Here is a 22,119-nt window from a genome sequence, read left to right as displayed (position 1 = left end):
ATTTTACAAGTGATATGTCTTTACTGATAAGTTCGTCTCAACGAGGGCTTTAAAACAAGATATAATGTTGTTTTGTTTCGGCAATTTTTTCATCGCCACTAATTGCCAGGTTATGTCATCATGGTTGTCATGTTGCAAGTGAACAACTACCACGATAACAATATCTAGTTATTATACATAAAGTAGTTCCCCGATAAGAAACTAGAATTAATAATTGAAGTCAGTGGTGGGTAACTTCATAAATCAATGGATAGTTACAACATCCACCAGCCACCTAACAATCGATAATGGCGGCTCTTCTATCCACGTTGACGGTGGCATCGAGATCGCTAGCCTAACTAATTCATGAGAGACTACATTCATCTCCCTTGGGCAGTGAACGAAAGAAACTGAAATATATCCTGAAAAGACAATGTTAATATCAGCATAAATGGTGGCCGCTCCTAAAACTATGAAGCCTCCTCCTTGCATCGTGTTGATCACCACCATATAGTCCAATTCCACAATCAAATGTCGTATCCCGAACTATTGCGCTAGAAGTAGTCCATGTGTGAGTGCATAGGCCTTCGCCATTGCCGCATCCGCCACATGCTCAAGACGGTCATTTGATGCAGCGATAAATCCGCCTTTATCATCCCGAAGAATTGCACCGATAGCACCTTGAAGATCACTTGAGTGGAATGCCGTGTCAACGGTGAGTTTCACACAATCTTCCGCTGGTTCCACCCATCTCCAATTGTGAGTACCCGTGTTTTTTCGTGTTTTTCTGCCTCGACTTCCAGTAATTGACAGTTAAAGCACTAATAGACAATGTTGATCGTGAGGGGACTTGCACATCCTTCCCATGAACAGATCGCCTTCTTTCCCACCAGATATACTAAATTCCTACCAAGATCAATAACTGGGCACTTGATCCCGGAATCAAACTTGACCTAGCAGATTCACATAAAATATAGTCCAGTGCAGCCAGACCCACTCGGTCAACAGCGAAAGCCTCTTCAACGAATCCATCTAGTTTCAAACACCACCATATATCTGCTGCCCTTGGACACTTAAAAACATTGCTTGCAATGTGGCGATTCGCCAGTACACCCATACACGGAATAAATCCATGTAGGGCCTTCCACACATGAACTTTTATCTTGGCCGGAGCATGAGCACTACAAAGCTTCGTCGAAATTGGATGCCATTGTGATGGTTCTCCTTCAGAACGCCGGTACCAACGTCCGAACTGATGCTCCGATTTGACGTGCTACGCCAACCTCACCGTGAACAAATGATGCTTAGTAAATCTCTAGGCAACAAAGTCCTCAATCGTGTCATGAGGTGCTAATGGGACCGCACTACCCAAAAGACATCATCGACTAACTCTTGATCCCATAGCCCTATCCCTGGTTCAACGAGTTTAGATACCAAGCAAAGTTCCCCCTCTAGATTACACGTTCTACAGCGATCGCCAAGATCCATGGATCGGTACAAATATTTACCTGAGTACCAACCCCAATATGACATATTGCACCTCTCTTAAAGGTCTGGATTCCAGCACAGATACTTTGCCAAGTATATGAACTGCCATTCTTCATTAGGGCTTCCAAAAGCCTCGCATACGGATAGTAATTGGCCCACAAAAGTTTTGCACATAATGAATCAAGGTTCTCGAGGAGGTGTCATACTTGCTTAGCCAACATTGCTAAATTAAAGCTAAGTAAATCTCTGAATCCAAGTCCTACTCTCTCCTTCAAAACAAATAATTTCCACCAAGCCACTCAATGCATACTCTTGTGGTTGTCATCATCACCCCACTAGTACTTAGATATTGCATCTTTCATCCCTTCAAAATTGTTTTTGGGATTTTGAATATCGACATTGCAAACACCGGAATGGCTTGAACAACTGATTTGATCAATGTTTCCTTTCCTCCTGTCGACAATAGCTTCTCTTTCCATCCACTCACCAACTGATTGATGTGGTCAATTAGATACTCAAAGCAATCACTTGTGTCTAGTCCCACTAAAGCTGGAAGTCTGAGGTATTTAAAATTCAACATAATTATCCCCAAATTTTGGCACACAACTACCTTGTCATGTACAGAAATATCCAGGCTAAACAATATACTTGACTGAGCATCACTTACCAGCTGCCCCGAGCTAGTATAGTAGTCATCTAGAACGCTTCACAAACATTCAGCCTCGGCCTCTCACCTGCCTTCATAAGGATCAAAGAGTCATCTACAAATAGCAAATGTGATATCTAAGGGGCCTCGCGACATACTCTTACCCCTAATAAGCTGCCATTCTTTTCTTCCCATTGTAACATGCTTGACAAGGCCTCCGCACATAACAGGAAGAGGCACGGAGACGAATCTCCTTGCCTCAGACCCCTCATCAGGGTGAAAAGCTCCGTGTCAGCCGAGTTGAATCTTACACTATATGATACCGAAGCGACACATTCCATGACCATAGATATCCACCTATCTACAAAACCCAGGCTCTCCATCATACAACGAAGAAAGCACCATTCAACTCGATTGTCTGCTTTGTGCATGTCCAATTTGACTGCACATAGACCCGTCTTCCCTTTCTTCCTCACGTTGGTACTCACACATTCATACGCAATCAAAATATTATCCGTAATTAGCCTACCTGGCACAAATGCACTCTGCGTGGGGCCAATGATATTCGGGGGAACCACCTTTAGTCGTGGCACGAGCATTTTTTAGATGATCTTGTAGGCCACAACAAAGGTTGATTTGCATGAACTGCATAATATTTGTTGGCCCATTAACCTTGGGGGTCAAAACTATCATGGTGTTATTCCAACTATCAGGGATACACCCGACGTTAATAGCATCCAGCACGTCCTTCACCAGATCATCCCTGATCATATTCCAGAAACGCTTACAGAAAGCAGCATGCAAACCGTCGGGGCCAGGAGCTTTGCAATCACCAATGGTGAAAATCGCTCGGCGCACATCTTCTTCTGAAAATGGTGCCAAGAGACTATTATTCATCTATGTGGTAACTCTTGGTATAACCTTATCAATCATTGTTTCATCTGGTATATCCACGTGCGAGGCAAACAAGTTAGAGAAATAATTCTTGATAATATTCCCCCTCTCCTAATAACCCTCCTGCATTACACCATTTTCATCTTCCAGAGCTTTCATAGTGTTCTTTTTCTTTTGGGTTGAAGAAAAATTATGGAAAAGCTTTTGTTTTGATCCCCTTGTTTTAGCCAGTCCACTCGGCCTATCTGGAGCCATTCAACCTCCTCTTCTTCCATTAAGTTCTCAAGAACTAGCAAAATTTCTTTTTGTCTCGCCAAGACTGCATCCTTGGGTGGACCCCTTTTAAGTCTTCAAGCTCGGCTTTAGGATCACTATCCCCTTTTGCAGCCGTTTCAAAAACTTCTTTATCCCATTGGTGCAACTCTGCATGTACCGAATCAAGCTTCCATTTAACGGGGCCCAATTCCTTAAAATGAAGCTCGTTGTCATGCAGTCTGGACCACCTCTATTGTTTCTTCTTGTAACCACCTAGCTTCAAATCTCCTTCCGCTCCTCTCATCTGGTTCACCTCCACATAGTACTTGGTATCAATGACCATCGGCCTATGATCTAACTTTGTCATTTCACCATTAATCACTCCCATATGGGAAACAATTAATTCCAACAAAGCATTGCAGACCGCTTTATCCAACCTCTCATTTATCCTCCCTCTACAGCAGGTCAAAGGGTCACCCAATACGCCTAAGTCCTCTAGAGTACAGTTAGACAGAGCTTTCCGAAATGCTTACATGCAATGTTGATCCGGTTGTGCTCCTCCCTCTTTCTCATGACTAAATAAAATTTCATTAAAATCACCGAAGGCTAGCGACGGTTGATCCATTACATGGTGCAAGGTACGCATATATTCCCAAGACTTGTGCTTATTTTCTCTTGCTGGATCCCCATAGTACCCAGTAGATCTCCACTTCAGCCCATCAGTGATAGTAACATCTATGTAATTACTCATAACACTATGATTAGTTATGTTTATGTCATCTCTCCACATCAAAAGCAAACCCCCCGCCCTTCCATCACCCGGGTCAACCAGCCTCATCATCTATAACCCTAGCTTTCTCATCAGCCGTTCTGGCCATACGTCAGACATATGTGACTTCGACAGAAAGAGTACATCCGGTTTATAACACCTCTGGACATCCAGAATTGCCTGGGACTGACGCATCTGCGGCAGTTCCATCCTGTGAGTATCATTGGGCCAGGTAGTCCTCGTGTTGGAGGCCGACAATGTTGCCAAGTCCATCACTACCGTTGCACTAGGTTTGTGTCTCTTACTTCCCAGGGAAGTATTATCATCGTCTCTATCTCCCATGTCCTTATTCTCCAAATTTTTCGGATAAAAAATAGCATTTCCGTTGCCATCAATCAATAGAACCTGAGTCCCCCTCCTCCCTGATTCTTATCCTCATATTCCAGTCGTCGTTTCAAAGCACTCGATGACTGTGAAGAATTATTAGCGGTTTAACTTGGTTGGAAGTTGTGCTTCGTAGATCATCATCTACATTGGACAAGTTGCTCGGTTCATAAAAACCACGGCCTCCTCCCATGGCTCCTCAACCCCTTGTTGATCTTCCACCTCTTCCACCCATACTCGAAGGCATCCACTATCACACCTTCTAAATTCTGGAGTAATAAAGGTCATGGGATAGATAATTGCACTTTCATCATGGATCCCATTCCCATGCTCCTTCACAACATGACTCAAAAATCCGTAGACCCCACAAAATACATGCATCTTCTCATATTCAAAGTCAAAGTACACCTTTTGCTTTCTTAGTGTGAGACTTGCACATCTCGTGAGAGGCTTACCCACATCTTGGGTAACACGAACCTGAATGCCTTCCCCCTGCCCTTTGACTCACCGCTCATTCCACAACCCCTGCTTTTTGTGCCAATTATCTTGCAATGCTAGCTGACCGCATCTTCTCCTTCAACCCCATCACCCTCCGACACCTGGTATGTGAAGAGCTCAACCTGGCTTGCCTCTGACCAGCCATCATATGGAGCCAACAACACTAGACAGTTTCCAAAGATCCACGGCCGATCCCGCATCACTCTTTCCCAATCACCCAAGCATGTCAACTGGACCGGTTTTTTTATCTTCGATAGCCCTAAATTTGACTTCTTGTGCTAAATTCCATGCAGATCTCATTGCCCCATAGAAAGCACCGCGGCTGGAGTTTCGAATGGTATGAACCCTAGCCAACGCCATGAACTCAACGCGTTCTCCAATTCCTCCAAATCTTCTTCTAGAACCACATCCTCTTCCTCATCTTCGCTGAGACTCGGGTACCGTAGCTTGTCGTTAAGAGAGTTCCCCCCCTTTGAGCTAGATCGACCTGCCACCTCTGCTGCTTTCGCCTTCGCGTCATCCTGTTTCCCCTCACCGCCGCCATCAACCCTGGACATGGATTACTTTCTTTTTGCGGTGGAAAAGGAGTTATATATTAATCAAGAAGCAGGTACATCTGCTTTACAAATATTCAGTACATCTTCAGGTCCAGATTTAAGCCAAACGGCAGTACGTCTTTCTCTCCTGCCAAAGTTAGCCATGTAGTGGCTTACATTATTTTGCTCACGTCTAATGTGCTTGATTAAGAACCCCCTTCCAGATTGAAGACTAGTCTTGATTTCTTCTATCAGCATAGCATTCGCTGATCTGTCTAAGCTCTTGTCTTGGACGAGCAGTACGTCTTTCTCTCCTGCCAAAGTTAGCCATGTAGTGGCTCACATTATTTTGCTCACGTCTAATGTGCTTGATTAAGAATTCCCTTCCAGATTGAAGACTAGTCTTGATTTCTTCTATCAGCATAGCATTCGCTGATCTGTCTAAGCTCTTGTCTTGGACGAGCTGTGTGGCCTCCAGGCTGTCCATCTCTACTACAATTGGCAACGCTGTCCATTGGAGCGCAAGCTGGATCCCCTCCCTGCATGCTTCAAGTTCTGCTTCGAGCGGCGACGTACAGGACCGCAGCTCTCTGCAAGAAGAGAATATGATCGCTCCTGCAGCATCCCGTAAGACCATACCGGCACCTGTCGTCTCATCGTGCACGCAGAATGAGCCGTCAACGCTCAGTGCCGTCCATCCTGCCGGCGGCAGCGCCCACCAGAGTCCTGGCTCTTTGGGCTGAACCACGGTTGATGACGAGCCTCTAGAATGCTCCCCACCAATCACCATTTTGCCTTTAACGTGATCAGCATGGGGGTGTAGCCGGACTGCTTCCAAGGAATTGGCATAGCTCAGCAGAAAACATCTCGAGGACTCTACTTCTGGCGGCCGTTTATTGTGAACAATCTGGTTCTTACATGCCATACGCGCCACAGCGTCATGAGCAGTTGCAGCCTCTCCATCTCCGAGATTTCGCCGAGGATCTGTAGCAGACATGGATTACTTTTCGCTTGCCATGATATCACAACTAGACCTCCCGGAGTTGGAATCGGAGAGGGATCCGATCCGATCTCGAAGAGGGAGAGGTGTTCTCCTCAGCAATTGTCTAGGAGGATAGAAAACCATACGAGGGTACATGACGTGTCAGCCATTCCAAAAAATTAGCCATGGGAAGCCAGCGATGGGTTTGGTCTCTAGTGTTCGATTCTTGCAATTTTCTCTCTCTAGGATAAATTCGCGCGGACTAATCTCATCTCCCACCTCGCCGCCACCGTGGTCGTCCTTCTCCACGCCTACCTCACCGTGGCCAGTGCGCGACCCGTTCGTTTTTTTAGAAGAACACCCTTTCTTCCCTTGCTCCACCCCATGGCTTCCTATGCTGATTGATCGATGGACTACACGCGCACGGCCCCTGCTCGACAAAATGTCGCCTCCGTCCCTGTGCTTTCCCCAAGACAACGTCGCACACACGCACGCCCAGGCTGCATCGATTGCTCCGTCCATCCGCCATCGCAGGGAATCAGTCCCGTCACTGTCAACTAAATATCCCTCCCTCGCTAGTCTTCTCCTCTGATTCACTCCAGTTTCTCTTTTAGGCTAAAAAATACTTCACCCTCTCTTTCTAAATATAAGACGCTGCCACGACGTCCTATATTAATTTAGGAACGGAGGTACTGTTTCTTTTCTTTTTTCACTTACGAGCAGGAAATTGCAACCACGGGTGGACTGCATGCACATTATGTTGTCGTGCACCAGCAAACCAGTTTAGATCTGCTCTTGTTGGAACACCTACAAAGCCTGGAGTGGGCAGGCGTCGTTCGGACATCCCTACCTCCCTCCCTCTTTAAATTACTCCTGCTTGCCTTTTTTTAAAAAAGGAGGACGACCCCCGGCTTGTACATCTGGACGATACATACGGCCATTTTATTAATTATTGAGTTTATTGACACAAGACCTTACGAAGCCATACAACAGTACGACTAAAGCCACCAACTAAACAACATCTCTCGATATTCCTATCCAGTTGATGAAGGGGCGCTGAAAGTCTAGGCCTAATACCAAATAGACCTCGCAGCCAAACCTAACATCTAAGACTTGAGGTCCCAATAAGGACGCCTGCCGGGTATAGGCACCCACCAGTCCGGCGTGCTCCTCAACCAGGACGCTTGTCGGGTATGAGGCCGCCGTAGCCACCTGCCACCAATCCATCTTCAGAGCTGTACTGCTGCATCAACCTTGCCCGGTCTAGCTGCCGCCGACGCCACCACGACGCCAGGCAGCGTCACCCTCCTGCGCGAGTCCATCTCCGCTCATCAGGCGCCGAGTCTCCACTACGCCATGCGGCCGAGATCAGCCATCATCAATGGACAAGATGAATTACCGCTCCTCCTCTTGGCCCCTCCAACTAGCACTTGCTCCAAAACGATGCCCCCGGGAGGGAGAACGATACCGAAGGCACCGTCATCGTCCGATCCGATAGACCCAGATCTAGAGTTTCCCCTGGAACTTCGTATGTCGCCGTCGGTAGTCCGGCAGAGATCCGACATCTCCTCACCGGCCCCACCACGCACCGTCGGTCGGCGGAAGGCCTCCCCGCGGTGGATCCAAACGGGGCGTTGGATCCGCCGTGACTGTCGTCACCATCCCGACCAGAACAGCCCACCCCACCAGATGGGGCGCTGCCACCGCCACCGTCCATTCAGGGTCGCCGCTCCCCCAGCTATGGTGCTCCGGCCACCGCCGCACAGCCCACCCCACCAGATGGGGCGCTGCCACCGCCGCCGTCCATTCAGGGTCGCCGCTCCCCCAGCTATGGTGCTCCGGCCACCGCCGCACAGCCTGGGGTCGCCGCCCCAGCCGCCGCAAATGAGATCCACCGCGTCCATCCGCCTAGATGCCTTCGGCACCGGGCCCGCCGCCACCGCGGCCCACGTCGGCTAGAAGTTCCCCAGCCTCTGCACCAACTAGGGATGCATACGGCCATTTTAGTATGAGTACCAAGATAAACATGGTCCTCAGAATTTTTTTTCAATAAGTATCGAGATATTTTTTATGAGTGGTTTCACCACACACCAAACTTGATCCTCAATAAATAGGGGAAACCCCCTATGCATCACCTGTCAATTCTAGTAATTGAACTCGAGTCGTTAGGCTGCACAACCGCATGCCCAACCAATGGGCCAAGTCTCTCTTTGCACTCCTGCTTGCCTGTGGGAGTTAATTATGCTCGTTCTGTTGTGCAACCATCCATGATTGATTGTCTTCTGTCCCTACATAATTTGGTGATATATTCGTGGTAGCTATGGGCTTTCGCCATCACATTAGTTCAGAGCTGGCTGACAGCAACTTAATTCCTGCTAGCATACAACAGAGCTATGTCCTGTCTGTGGGTACGGGCGGTGAGTTATTTTAGCCCGCGGGGTGGTAGATTAAATTACTTGTTGATTAACCATGCGTCTCGTTCCTATCTATCTACCCTCATATGGCCCCAAATGACAACTTGATCAACTGGCCTGATTACGATACACACACAACACAATTGGTACTGAACACAGACAAAGCAAACAACAAGCGACAGAACAGTATTGAATTGTTGAAGCCGGCCGGTACGCAGGCGATTAGTTGGCGGCCAAATACATATATTAGTCAATTATAGGAGTTTAGGACTTGCGCTCATTTCTCTAATAAAGCAGATGGCAATTAGTCTTGTTTAAATATATAATATAGGACGATTTCGAAATAGGCCAGGTTTTAAACCCTCTATCAACTTGAAGCATCCACGAAATAGTCCCGTTTGAAAAGAAAAAACTATATACTCTGATTTAGCAATAGGGTGTCTTGCTCCATCTGACCAGCCATTCAAATCAACGAGTTTCTTAGTAAACACATCGATCGATCCCCATGTCTGTTTAACGTTGTCAGTCAGACATGACTATGCCCTCCTCACCGAAATATGCTTTCGCCCCGCTTTATAGATAAAGTATAAGTCCATAAAGCCACATCTCAGGTACAGTCAGCAAGAAAGGAGAAAACGCTGGGCCACAACACAAAGAAGCCCAAAAGAAAGGAAAAAACAAAGGCCTCCAGGGGCAAGCTAAGTAGCAGACGAGCGGTCGGAGAGCCGGCGCGCAGAAGACACCAAGGCGTCCAACAGAAGCTGAAGACGATCACGATCCCTCAGCCTAGCGAGCGGATGCCAGTGCTGCAGGAAGGCAAGAAATTTGAAGAACGAGTCAGAAGCACGTCGCGGGAACACCCGCTCAATCACCATCTTATTGCGAGTAGTCCAGAGAGTCCACATCATAGCCGCGAAGATAAGCCAGAACAGTCGGCGCTTACGGCCAACATGGGTGGCCCTAACCTGCAGAAACCCTGCGAGGTCAGTGGCCTCCCACTCCGGCCCAAGAGCCTCACGAACAAAGCATCAAAGTGCCTGCGCTGCTATGCACGGGAAAAGAATGTGCGTTCCCGTTTCCGGGACATGGCACAAAGGGCACAGTCCATTGCCCGGATCATGGTGCTTCAGCACCTCGGTGCCTGAAGGAAGACGATCTCGAAGAAGCTGCCAAACAAAAATCTTGATCTTCAAAGATAGCGGTGCCTTCCACAATGGGGATAGCCACGGTATAACCGGCAGCCTACATAATGCCTGATAAGCCGAACTAATGGAGAAATCGCCCGAAGGCGAAAGGCTCCACGACACCGAATCAAGGTCCAGGGACAGAGGAAGAGGGACTACTTCCCTCAGGTCTGCCCATTCCCTGACCTCAGCAGGTCCGAAGGAGCGGCGGAACGCAATGTTCCATCCGTCCTCCAAAGCCGCCTCAGAGACTAGAATGCCCGGGTCCGCACAAATCGCAAAGAGACGCGGGAACCACAGGCGAAGAAGCTCGCCCTGAAGCCAGGGGTGACTATGCCCTCCTACTCTTCTCCATATATACATATAGAATTTAGAGTCGGCAGGCACCATACTCAGAGCTGGACGACAGCTACCAACTCTCAATATATACGTATAGACCTATCATTGGTTGGTCAGGAGCAGCAGCTCCATCCTGAGGGCCTCAATGTTGGGACCCAAGTTTTTGGTCTTTTAATAGTAGTGGGGAAGAAAAGAAAAATAAATGATACTTAGGTCGCTAGTCACAGTCCGTCACGTCCGTACCATCCCACAGACTCAGAAGCGTAGCTGCAGTCGACTTTGACTCGCACACCACACATGCCTCATGATGTCAGCCTGAGCACGGCTAGGCCCAAGCACGGCCGAAACTACTACGTAGACGATGGATGAGTGCACGACACTGGCACGATCGGAGGTCCAGCCGCTGATATGCGCTGGATATTATGCATGGACGGCTTGATATGTGCTGTCGTGCACAAGTCGTTCGCAAGGCGTCGTGCGTATAGCAGCGCTGAAGCACGGCTGAGCCCCGAGCACGGCAGGAAAAAAAAAAGCCTAATTTTACGCTCCTCTCAAAGGACTTTATGTTCCTCCGGAATTTTACGTTTTATTCCAACAAGCCTGATTATTCAACAGAACTCCCTCTAGTCTAATTGCTGTTGATGGAGGTGATACCGATGCGCGCTCGCAGATCCTGGAACAGGACCTAACCAAGGGACGTTGTCAGGACATCCGCAAGCTGATCCGACGAGCCAACATGCTTGAAGACAATCTTACGGTCCTCGACACACTCACAGATGAAGTGATAGCGAGTCTATGTGCTTGCTCCGATCATCAAGCACCGGATTCATGCTCAGCTGGATCGCTGAATTGTTGTCGATGAAGATGGTGGGAGGGTCTGGCCCCTCGTCGAACAGCTCACCCAGGAGCCCTGCCAACCAAATTCCGAGACACGCCACAGCTGTTCCGGCAACATACTCAGCCTCGCATGATGACAACAAGGTGATCTTCTGTTTCTGAGATTGCCGCGCAATGGGGGTCTCTCTCCCAGAAAGAACAGTGTCAGTGGTGCTCTTTTGGTCGTCGATGTCGCCGGCAAGGTCGGAGTCGCTGTAGCCGATGAGCTGCAGACCGAAGCGGTTGCGCTTGCAGATGAGGCCATGGGTACACGTACTGCAGCAGGTGCTTGACGGCACTGAAATTTTTGGCCGTTGGCTTCTCCACTACTAGGAAAAGGGCTACTAATGGCGCACCAGTTTTGCCTACTAATGGCGCATCACTGGTGCGCCATTAGTATCACGCCACTAGTATTTTTTATTAATGGCGCATCACTGGTGCGCCATTAGTATAGGCCATGGTGCGCCATTAGTATAGGCCACTGGTGCGCCATTAGTATAGGCCACGGTGCGCCATTAGTATTTTTGAATTTAGAAGGCGGGAAAATAGTAGTGGCGCACCGTCTAACCCCCACCGTGCGCCATTGCTATTTTTGAATTTTGAATTTGGATCTGGATCGTGATTTTTTTGCCCATTTTTTGCTCGTTTTTTTGCTCGTTTTTTGGCACGATATTATTTCAAATTTTGTTCCTGTTTTTGGATCTTGTACGTTCTTTTGCCGTGTTCTTTTGCTGGAGAGGAGTTCGCCGGAGAGGAGGAGGAGGAGGTCACCGAAGAGGCGCTCACCTACATCGCCGGAGAGGAGGAGGAGGTCGCCGGAGAGGAGTTCACTGAAGCATCGGAGAGGAGGAAGGAGAAACCATGAGGGAATGGGAGGAGAGGAGGGAGGAGGAGCTCACCGGAGAGGAGGGAGGAGAAACCGTGAGGGGAGGGGAGGGGAGGAGAGGAGAGGAGGGAGGAGGAGGTCCCCGGAGAGGAGGAGGTCGCGGAGAGGAGGGTAGTATGGTGGAGGTGAGAAGGGAAGATGAAGTGGAGGAGAGGAGGAGATGGAGTGGAGGAGAGGTGGAGTGAAGGAGGTGCGCCCAGCCATATATATGACATAGTAATGGCGCACCGTGGGCAGGTGCGCCATTACTAACTTTTTTTTCTTTTTTTATTTATTTTGAATTTTGAAGGCGGGAAGATACTAATGGCGCACCATGGGCAGGTGCGCCATTAGTAACTTTTTTTTTGATTTTTTTGACTTATTTTGAATTTTGAAGGCGGGAAGATACTAATGGCGCACCATGGGCAGGTGCGCCATTAGTAAGTTTGAATTTTTTTTGAATTTTTTTGCCTCTTCAGATCTTAAAAGTCCCGTATCTTTTTTTCTATTAGGTTTTTGAAGATTTTGAAAATGTTTAACGGGGTTCCCCCAGTTAAATTTGGATATAACTTTTCGAGTAGATGATTTTTCATATAAAAAACTTTTTCATCCGAGTTCGTACGCAAAAGTTATGCCCATTTTTACAAATTCTCGAGAGATTTTGCAAAAAAGTCGAAAATTCATGTTTGTAAATTTTGCTAACAACTAGACCACATATCACATGGGAATCTTATTTTCTTTTATTTTTTTGACATTTCTATCATTTTCTTTTATTTATTTATTTGAAACTGAAAAGACAGTCCACGGGGGGAGGGGGGGTGCATTCGGGCAAATGTTTGGGCCAAGTTACTAATGGCGTACCATGGCATGGTGCGCCATTACTAGTAATGGCGCACCACTCCCACGGTGCGCCATTAGTAGTTTTGAAAAAATTTAAAGAAAAAGTTTTTACTAATGGCGCACCGTGGATGTGGACTAGTAATGGCGCACCACTCCCACGGTGCGCCATTAGTAGTTTTAAAAAAATTAAAAAAAAATTACTAATGGCGCACCGTGGACGTGGTGTGCCATTAGTATTTGCACACTAATGACGCACCAACACATGGTGCGTCATTAGTATATAGTAATGGCGCACCACATGTCTGGTGCGCCATTAGTGTCAATTCCATCTATAGCCCTTTTCCTAGTAGTGCTCCATGAATCGGCTGACATAGCCCATAGCGAATGCGATTTCTGGCCACGTGTGCACCAGGTAGTTAAGGCTGCCGACGACGGAGCAGAAGAGCGTGGAGTGGACCGGTGGGCTACTGCTCTCCTTGTTGAGCTTCAGGCGGGTCTCCATGGGCGTGTGCACGGCCTTGCACCCTGCTATGCCCGCCCTCTCGAGCAGCTTATCGACATACGCTGACTGACCCGGCGTGATCTTGCCACTTTTCTGACTGACTTTGATGCCGAGGTAGTAAGTCAGCAAGCCCAAATCGCTTATGCGGAATGTGCCCAACCATCTCTGCTTTGTGCTTCGCGATCTCCTCCCATGAGCCTTTGATACATTCATTTTACATCATGATTTCCTACTATTATTTATAGTATTTTAGATCAACATTTCACTTTATTATGCAATTCGCATGCCTTTTCTCTCTTATGCAAGGTTTATATGAAGAGGAAAATTCCCGGCAGCTGAAATTCTGAATCTGAAAAGAACTACAACAGGATAGCTATTCTCCAGAGCTCCGAATGACTTGAAAATTTACGGAGAATTATTTTTACATTAATAAAAAAATATTAGAAGAGGAATTACCGGGAAGGGCCCTACCAGTGAACCACAAGCTTAGGTGCCCCCCCCCCCCCCGGAGTGCACCATGTGAGCTCATGGGCCCACTGGCAGTCCTCCCTGACCCATCTTCTCCTATATGATGTCATTTTCCCTAGAAAAAAATCAGAAGAAGACTTTCGGCACGAAGCGCCGCTGTCTCGAGGCGGAACCTGTGTACGAGTAATTTTGTTCTCTGGTAGAGCGTTTCCGCCGGGGATACTTCCGTCCTGGAGGGGGAAATCGAAGCTATCGACATCACCAACGTTCCCTCCATCCTGGGAGGACCAATCTTCATCAACATTTTCACCCGCACCATCTCCTCTCAAACCCTAGTTTATCTTTTGTATTCAATCTTTTTTTCAAAACCTCATATATATTGGTACATGCGGGTTGCTAGCAGTGTTGATTACATCTTGTAGTTGATGCTAATTGGTTTATTTGGTGAAAGATTATATGTTCAGATCCTTAATCATATACAATACCCCTCTGCTCTTCAACATTAATATGGTTTGTTAGTAGTTATTTTTGTTCTCGAGGACATGAGAGCAGTCTTGTTATAAATAGTCATGTGAAGTTGGTATTTGTTTAATATTTTAATGATATGTATGTTGTTCTTTTTCTAGTGATGTCATGTGAACGTCCACTACATGACACATCATCATATTTGAGATAAGGGAAAACATTGAGGAGTAATAAGTAGATGATGGGTTGCGAGAGTGACAGAAGTTTAAAGCCTAGTTTATGAATTATTCCGTAAGGGATATATTTGGATCTATATGTTTCATACTATGGTGGCTTGTTCCATCTGACTGGCTATTCAAATCAACGAGTTTTTTAATAAACACATCGATCTATCCCCAAGTCTGTTTGATGTTGTCAGTCAGACATGACTATGCCCTCCTACTCCTCTCTATATATACATATAGAATTTAGAGTCGGCATGCACCATACTCGGAGCTGAACGATAGCTAGCAACTCTCAATATATACCTATAGACCTATCACTGGTTGGTCAGGCAGTGGGTTTGTGTGTTATGTGACTCTGGTTTCTCTTATTTTCAGAACATATTTCAAGCTGACCAAAACTTACATCTTGAAGCAGCCATGGACCTATTTGAGAGTGTTTTCACAGAGGATATGAACATAAAACTTTGTGAGGCCTTCTCAGACAAGGAAATCAGCGATGCACTTTTTCAAATAGGACCTCTCAAGGCACCGGGCCCGGATGGCTTTTCGGCGAGATTTTTTCAGTGGCACTGGTCAAGTCTGAGGGAGGATATAGTGAATGCGGTGAAACTATTCTTCTCCAATAATTATTGCCAGAGGGTATGAACTTGACAACAATATTATAGCTGAATTTGATGAACATTGTTTTCAATTGTTGATTTTCTTTTTAATTTTGCTCAATATTTTTTAATAATGGTGAACATTTTTTATATTTCATGAACAGGTTTTGAATTCGATGATCAATTTTTGAACTTGATGAACAACATTCGTATTCAGGAACATTTTTTGGAAAATATATGATTTTTTAAAAATCGGTGAACAAAATTTGAGTTTGATGAACGTTTTTTGAAGATGGTGAACAAATTTGAATTTAATGAACATTATTTTAGGTTGGCTAACAATTTTTGAATTTATGGTGAACATTTTTTAAATCCGATGAACAAAAAAATTTGGATTCGATGATCATTTTTTTAATTGTTATTTTTTGAATTTTACTGGACATTTTCTTAATACGATGAACAAAAATTTGAATTCGATGAACATTTTCTGAATTGTTCAACATTTTTGAAATTCAATGAACAAAAAAATGTTTGTAAATTTGAAAAGAAAATTCTCAAAAAATTAGAAAAAGTAAATATTAAAAAATAGGAAAGAAAAAGGAATAAGAAAAGAAAATAAAAATAGAAAAAATAAAAAATCTGGGAGACCTCGTGCCACAAATGGGCCGGCCAGAAGGTACGCGCCACAGCGCTAGGGGGCACCCTACGCGCCATATAGGATCTGCCCGGCAAACGATCAGCGCAGTAGCTTGGCTGGCCCATTTACCTATTTTATAATTTGTAGGTTTTTTTCTTCTGTAAGCCGGGGTGAGTCGAACCGGTGACCTCCAGTTTCAAGGCGCAATGCACTAACCACCCCGCCACACAACCTCATCTAATATAGTTCATCTTTATTCTTTTATTACTTCTAGTTTTCCCTTCTTTTTTCTTTTATATTTCTTTGGCCTTCTCTGATTTTTAGATGATTTTGGGGTTTTCAGTTATCTTTTTTTTCCTGGTTTTTACTATTTTTTCACCAGTTATCTTCTATTTTTTATAGGTTTTCACTTTTCTATTCCTTCTTCATTTTTTTCTGGTTTCCTTCGTTTCTTTCTCGGTTTTCATGGTTTTTCTTCTTTTTTTTTCAATTTATTCGTTTTTTATCGGTTTTGATTTGTCTTTTTTTCTTTCTTTCTTGGTTTTTAGCAGTTTTTTCTTAGTTTCTTTTTATGGGTTTCTCTGTTTCAATTCTTCGCATTGATTTCTTCCTTTTTTATTTTTATTTTTTTTTACTTTTTTTGTTGGGTTGTTCAATTTTTTTTTCTTGTTGAGTTTCATCAGTTTCTTTCTTGTTCTACACATGTTAACTTTTTTATAGTACACCTGTTTCGTACACATCGGACACATATTTATATGAAGTTTAACATTTCTGAAATATATGAATAACATTTTTTAACTTATTTTTAGCATATATCTAATACATTTTAATCAGGTGTTGTTTTGGATCCAACTATTTAATGTTATGATTAGGTTTATCTTAATTATTTCTCTTGTAGTTGTGGATGCTTGCATGGAAGGTATAAGGATAAGTAGGTATTTGTTTAAGATAGGACAATGCCTTAGCTCTGGTCGAATTATAGAATCGTTGAACCGTAACCTAACGAATCGTGGTGAAAATAATTTGATGAGATTGCCAAGTGTCCTCAAGTGCGCTTTAGCTATTATAAGAAACATCTCCGGCTTGTCCTTAGCATCAACAAGGATTGGGCCACTGGCTACACTCTATTACTTTTATTACTTGTTACCTTGTTACTATTTGTCTTGCTATCGAAACTATCTTTATAACATTCATAGTGAAACCTTGATGAAAACTGCCTATCAATTCCTCTGCTCCTCCTTGGTTTCAACACTCTTACTTCAAAAGAATTACAATCGATCCCCTAGACTTGTGAGTCATCAGCAGGTACACCAGCATCCTATATAGGGGTAATTATCTTTTTATCATATTCAACGTGCATAACCTTCGATAACTAACTCTGTTAAATTTCAAACTATGTACTACAATTTCTAGTACACATTGCCTAGTATAATCAAGTGCTTCTACATGTTGTACGTTTAAGAAAAAATGACCCACATTATTTTGATGGACTAGATAATTGCTCGTGCATCACAATGGAGTATACATATTGTACTATGTTAGCATGTGTTTTACCTTTCCATATTATTATGAATGTGTAAATAAATGTTTATCAAATTCTTCCCATGATTTACCTACCTGGATAAGTACTTATTGACTTGTCAAATAAAACATAATTTATTCCGTAAGTCAATAAAAGAAAGGACAATTAAAGAGGTTTTCAAGAAAACCCATAGAAAACAAAGAGATAGGGGGGGGGGGGGGGGGGTACGTAAAGTTGGACAAAAGAGGAGGTGGAAAATACAATCTGGTGGGGTGTCAGGCCACACATTACATAAACTACAACTTTACTTTTTATCGGTTTTGATTTTTTTTTTACTTTTCTTTCTTGGTTTTTATTGGGTTTATTTCTTCGTTTCTTTTTATGGCTTTCTCTGTTTCAATTCTTCACATTGATTTCTTCCGTTTGTCTTTTATTCTGTTTCTTTGTTTTTCTTTTTCTTTTTTGTTGGGTTCTTCAATTTTATTTTATTTCTTGTTGATTTTCATCAGTAAAAATGCTTTGTACGTCCTCTAAACGTACTATGTCATGAGCACCTATGTATGTGATGATTCAATAGTGTTGTTTAACTGTACATATGCTAGCTAGCTGATCAACTGAAGCACAGCACCCTTCACACAATAAGCCCGTTACGAATTGACGTTGAGCTTCTCGATCCACACCCCTCACATCCAGAAACGCAATGCAAGATTAAGGAGCCCTACGTTGTTGAGCTCATGCGCCAAAGCGACCTCGATCGATGATCAGCGACCCCTTGTCGGCACCTACGCAGGCTCATGCAGCTCAGCTCATAGAAAGACGCAACCTCATTTGCACTTACAGAAACATCCACTTGTAGATCTCAAGAACGAATGCATCAGGACATACGTTATGGCTTAGTACCATCATATACTTCATCAGTGCCAAAATATAAGACGTTTTTGCAGTTCAAAAGGTAGAAACAAGCAAGAAAGAATCAGTCAATACTAGACGCAAGCCATGTGGATGGTGCAGAATACAATAGAAACCTGTGCAGAAGGCACGCAGCAGCACCAGTAGCAGCAGGTAGAGGTGCGCCAAGCTCCTCGATCTATTCTAAACATCCACTCGCCCACCCAACTAGCTGGCTAGCTACTCTACACGCTCGACGACGATCGAGCTGAACCAAATCCAAGACCCTCTGTCCCTTCTTGCTCATCTCCCTGGCGCAAACGCTGATCACTTCTTGGGCTCTCTCCCCTACGGTCGATGGCTAGCTGGTGGTGCTGAACTTAATTGCAAGATCAGGGGCATTGATGATATCGTCACTAGACTGCAGGGAGCTTCATTTGAGTCACACAAGCGAAGAACAAATCTTCTGCTGAAGGAGATCTGAGCGGCGGTGGATCCAACTGAAGGAGAAGACCCTCCTGCTGCATACAAAAAACTAGGTTGTTTTGAAATAAATCGGTGATTTTGATCACACTGCATAAAAACTAAGTTATAGATTTGATGACTCGCAATAGAGCCTTTGTCATATGAAGCGCATTGGGGCTGAAAAATCTCATGAAGCTGAAGCTATATGGCTCCAGGATATTGGAGCATGATTCTGCCATACAGGTCTTGGGCAAGCTACCCAACCTGACCTTCCTAACTCTACGCTACAAGTCATTCGTGGGTGAGCAGGTCCATATCAAGTTCCACAGGGAGGAATTCCTGAGTCTAGTGGTGCTGGAAGTGTATCTCCAAGAGGAGGTCAAATCATTTGAGTTTGAAGAAGGAGCAACCCCTAAGCTCGAGCTATTGCGGTACTGTGGTTATCCTTCACAGTGCAACATCGGGTATTTTGTTGGGCTACAATATCTCCCAAGCTTCAGGGAATTCATGCTCAGTGACTACTATCGCTACTCCGAGAGTAAACACAAGGATGACTTCCTGGGCGACTTGCAGGCCCAGATTTCACAGAATATAAATCGGCCCGTTCTGAACCGCGCTTTTAATTTCTGTTGAACTAGCATTGTAAACCGCACATTTGTGTAGCTAGATTTATTGTAACATTGTTGTGTTTGGTGCTTTTATGGGGTATTTCATCTCTTGCAACTCTTTATCCAATTTGATTTGAGGCTATTTCTCAAATGAAGAACAATAAAGCGCCAGGACTAGATGGGTTTCCGGCAGAGTTCTACAAAAGGTGCTGGCATTTTATTAAGGGTGACCTGTTGCCGATGTTTCATGACTTGTTCAATGGTCAGCTTCATTTGTTCAAGCTCAATTTTGGAACAATCACTCTTCTTCCTAAGAAGACGGAGGCTATTCGCATTGAGCAGTTTAGACCTATCTGTTTGCTTAATGTCAGTTTCAAAATTTTCACCAAGGTTGGGACGAATAGACTCACGCAGATTGCGCAGTCAGTTGTGCAACCGTCCCAGACCGCTTTCATGCCAGACAGAAATATCCTTGAAGGAGTGGTCGTCTTGCATGAAACGCTCCATGAGATTCACTCCAAAAAACTCGATGGTGTGGTTTTTAAAGTGGATTTTGAAAAAGCATACGATAAAGTTAAATGGCTGTTCCTTCAACAGGCGTTGCGTATGAAAGGATTTGACAAGGCTTGGCGAGACCAGATTGAATCCTTTACGCAAAAAGGGAGTGTAGGGATTAAAGTGAATGATGATATTGGTCACTATTTCCAGACACATAAAGGCCTAAGGCAAGGAGATCCCATGTCACCGATTCTTTTTAACATAGTGGTTGATATGTTATCCATTTTAATAGGCCGGGCTAAGGATGCGGGGCAGGTTTCGGGCTTGGTTCCGCACCTAGTTGATGGTGGTATTTCCATTCTGCAGTATGCCGATGATAAGATCATCTTTATGGAGCATGACTTGGTGAAAGCAAGGAACATGAAGCTTGTGTTATGCTTATTTGAACAATTGTCTGGACTCAAGATTAACTTCCATAAGAGCGAACTTTTTTGCTTTGGGAGAGCTAATGAGGACCAGGAGGCGTATAAGCAATTGTTCGGATGTGAGTTGGGTTCGCTACCGTTTACTTACCTAGGTATACCCATTCACCATCGTAAGCTGAAGAATAAGGAATGGAAATGTATCGAGGATCGTTTCGAAAAGAAACTGAGCTGCTGGAAAGGAAAGCTTATGTCTTATGGAGGACGATTAATTCTAATTAATTCGGTCTTAACCAGTATGCCCATGTTTCTTTTATCCTTTTTTGAGGTCCCGGTGGGGGTCAGGAAGAGGTTAGACTTTTATCGATCTCGTTTCTTTTGGCAGAATGATGAGTTGAAACGAAAGTATAGGCTTGCAAAATGGGATATCATCTGTAGGCCGAAGGACCAAGGTGGTCTAGGTATTGAAAATCTAGAGATCAAGAATAGATGTCTCCTTAGCAAGTGGCTATTTAAACTCTCGTCCGAGACAGAGGCTACATGGGCTCAGATTCTGCGTAATAAGTATCTTCAGGCTAAAACTTTGGCTCAGGTGACAGTGCGCCCGAATGATTCCCCGTTTTGGAAAGGGTTGATGAGAGTCAAGCCCCTTTTCTTTAACAGGACGAAAATCTTAGTCGGTGATGGGGCTAATACGAGGTTCTGGGAGGACACGTGGCTTGGGGAGACGCCTCTGGCACTTCAATATCCTACTCTGTATAACATTGTTCAACGTAGAGAAGCCTATGTTGCAAATGTCTTACAGTCCACGCCTCTCAATATTAGCTTCCGGAGGACGCTAGTAGGCCATCGGTGGGAGGCATGGCTCCATCTTATACGAAGGTTGATGGATGTCCAGCTGTCCCAACAGCCAGATAGTTTGTTTTGGAAATTGACTAAGGACGGCAGGTTCTCGGTTAAATCCATGTATCTGGATGTCATAAATACTAGTGTCATTCCTTGCTCGAAGCACGTCTGGAAAGTTAAGGTACCTTTGCGCATCAAAGTGTTTATGTGGTTTGTGCATAAACAAGTGATTTTGACAAAAGATAACCTGGCAAAACGCAATTGGGTGGGTTCTGCTAGGTGTAGCTTTTGTGATTGTAACGAAACCATAAGGCACCTCTTTTTAGATTGTCCGCTGGCTAAGATTCTTTGGCGCTCGATTCATATTGCTTTTAATATTACTCCACCTACCTCTATCAATATGTTATTTGGAACTTGGCTTGATGGGGTTAACCTGGATGTAGCAAGACACATTCGTGTGGGAGCGTGTGCCTTGTTATGGGCAGTATGGAACTGCAGAAATGATTTGGTTTTTAACAAAAAAACGAACTTTCACTTTTTGCAGGTTATCTTCAGAGCCACAGCATTGATCCGTACGTGGTCGTTACTCACTCCGACGGAGGCCAGGGGGCGTTTGGCTACTGCGTCTACCCGATGGGAGATGGTAGCTCGGGGTATTTTCAACCGGTTTGAATGGCGGTCATGTAATAGGATAGGCATGTAGTGCTCCTATTTTATTTGCCAGCCAGTTGTGGCTTTTCTTTTGATTTGGCTCGATGGAGCAGCTTGTTCTTTTTTTTCTGTACCTTAAGATATTGTGACTTCTTTGGTTTTTAATTTAGGCCGTATGTATCTTTCGGATGCAGAGGCCGGGGTAATACCCCTTTTCTAATAAAAAAAATATATAGAAGGCGCTGGAAATCCTCAAAAGAAATTCTGGCCATTGATTTACCACATGAGCATGTCACAATCGATGGATTTGTGAGTGAAACATTGCAAATGCCTCCCTTTTCCTACCCTATAGGAAATGATACATGATTGAAGGGA

General features: G+C 44.7%; 1 protein-coding gene across 1 annotated transcript; it reads right to left on the bottom strand.

Moving 5' to 3' along the window:
• Window positions 1–5,681: 5,681 nt before the first annotated feature.
• On the bottom strand, window positions 5,682–6,239 carry LOC147962727 (uncharacterized). Its single transcript, XM_087534286.1, has one exon. The coding sequence runs from the start codon at window positions 6,237–6,239 to the stop codon at window positions 5,682–5,684; it is 558 nt and encodes a 185-aa protein (XP_087390412.1).
• Window positions 6,240–22,119: the final 15,880 nt, after the last annotated feature.

Source organism: Triticum urartu, chromosome 7A (genome assembly GCF_056163025.1).
Source record: "Triticum urartu cultivar PI428250 chromosome 7A, HENAU_Tu73, whole genome shotgun sequence".
Taxonomy (NCBI): Eukaryota; Viridiplantae; Streptophyta; class Magnoliopsida; order Poales; family Poaceae; genus Triticum; species Triticum urartu.
The sequence above is the reverse complement of the archived record's forward strand: the minus strand, read 5'-3'. Positions and strand labels throughout refer to the sequence as shown.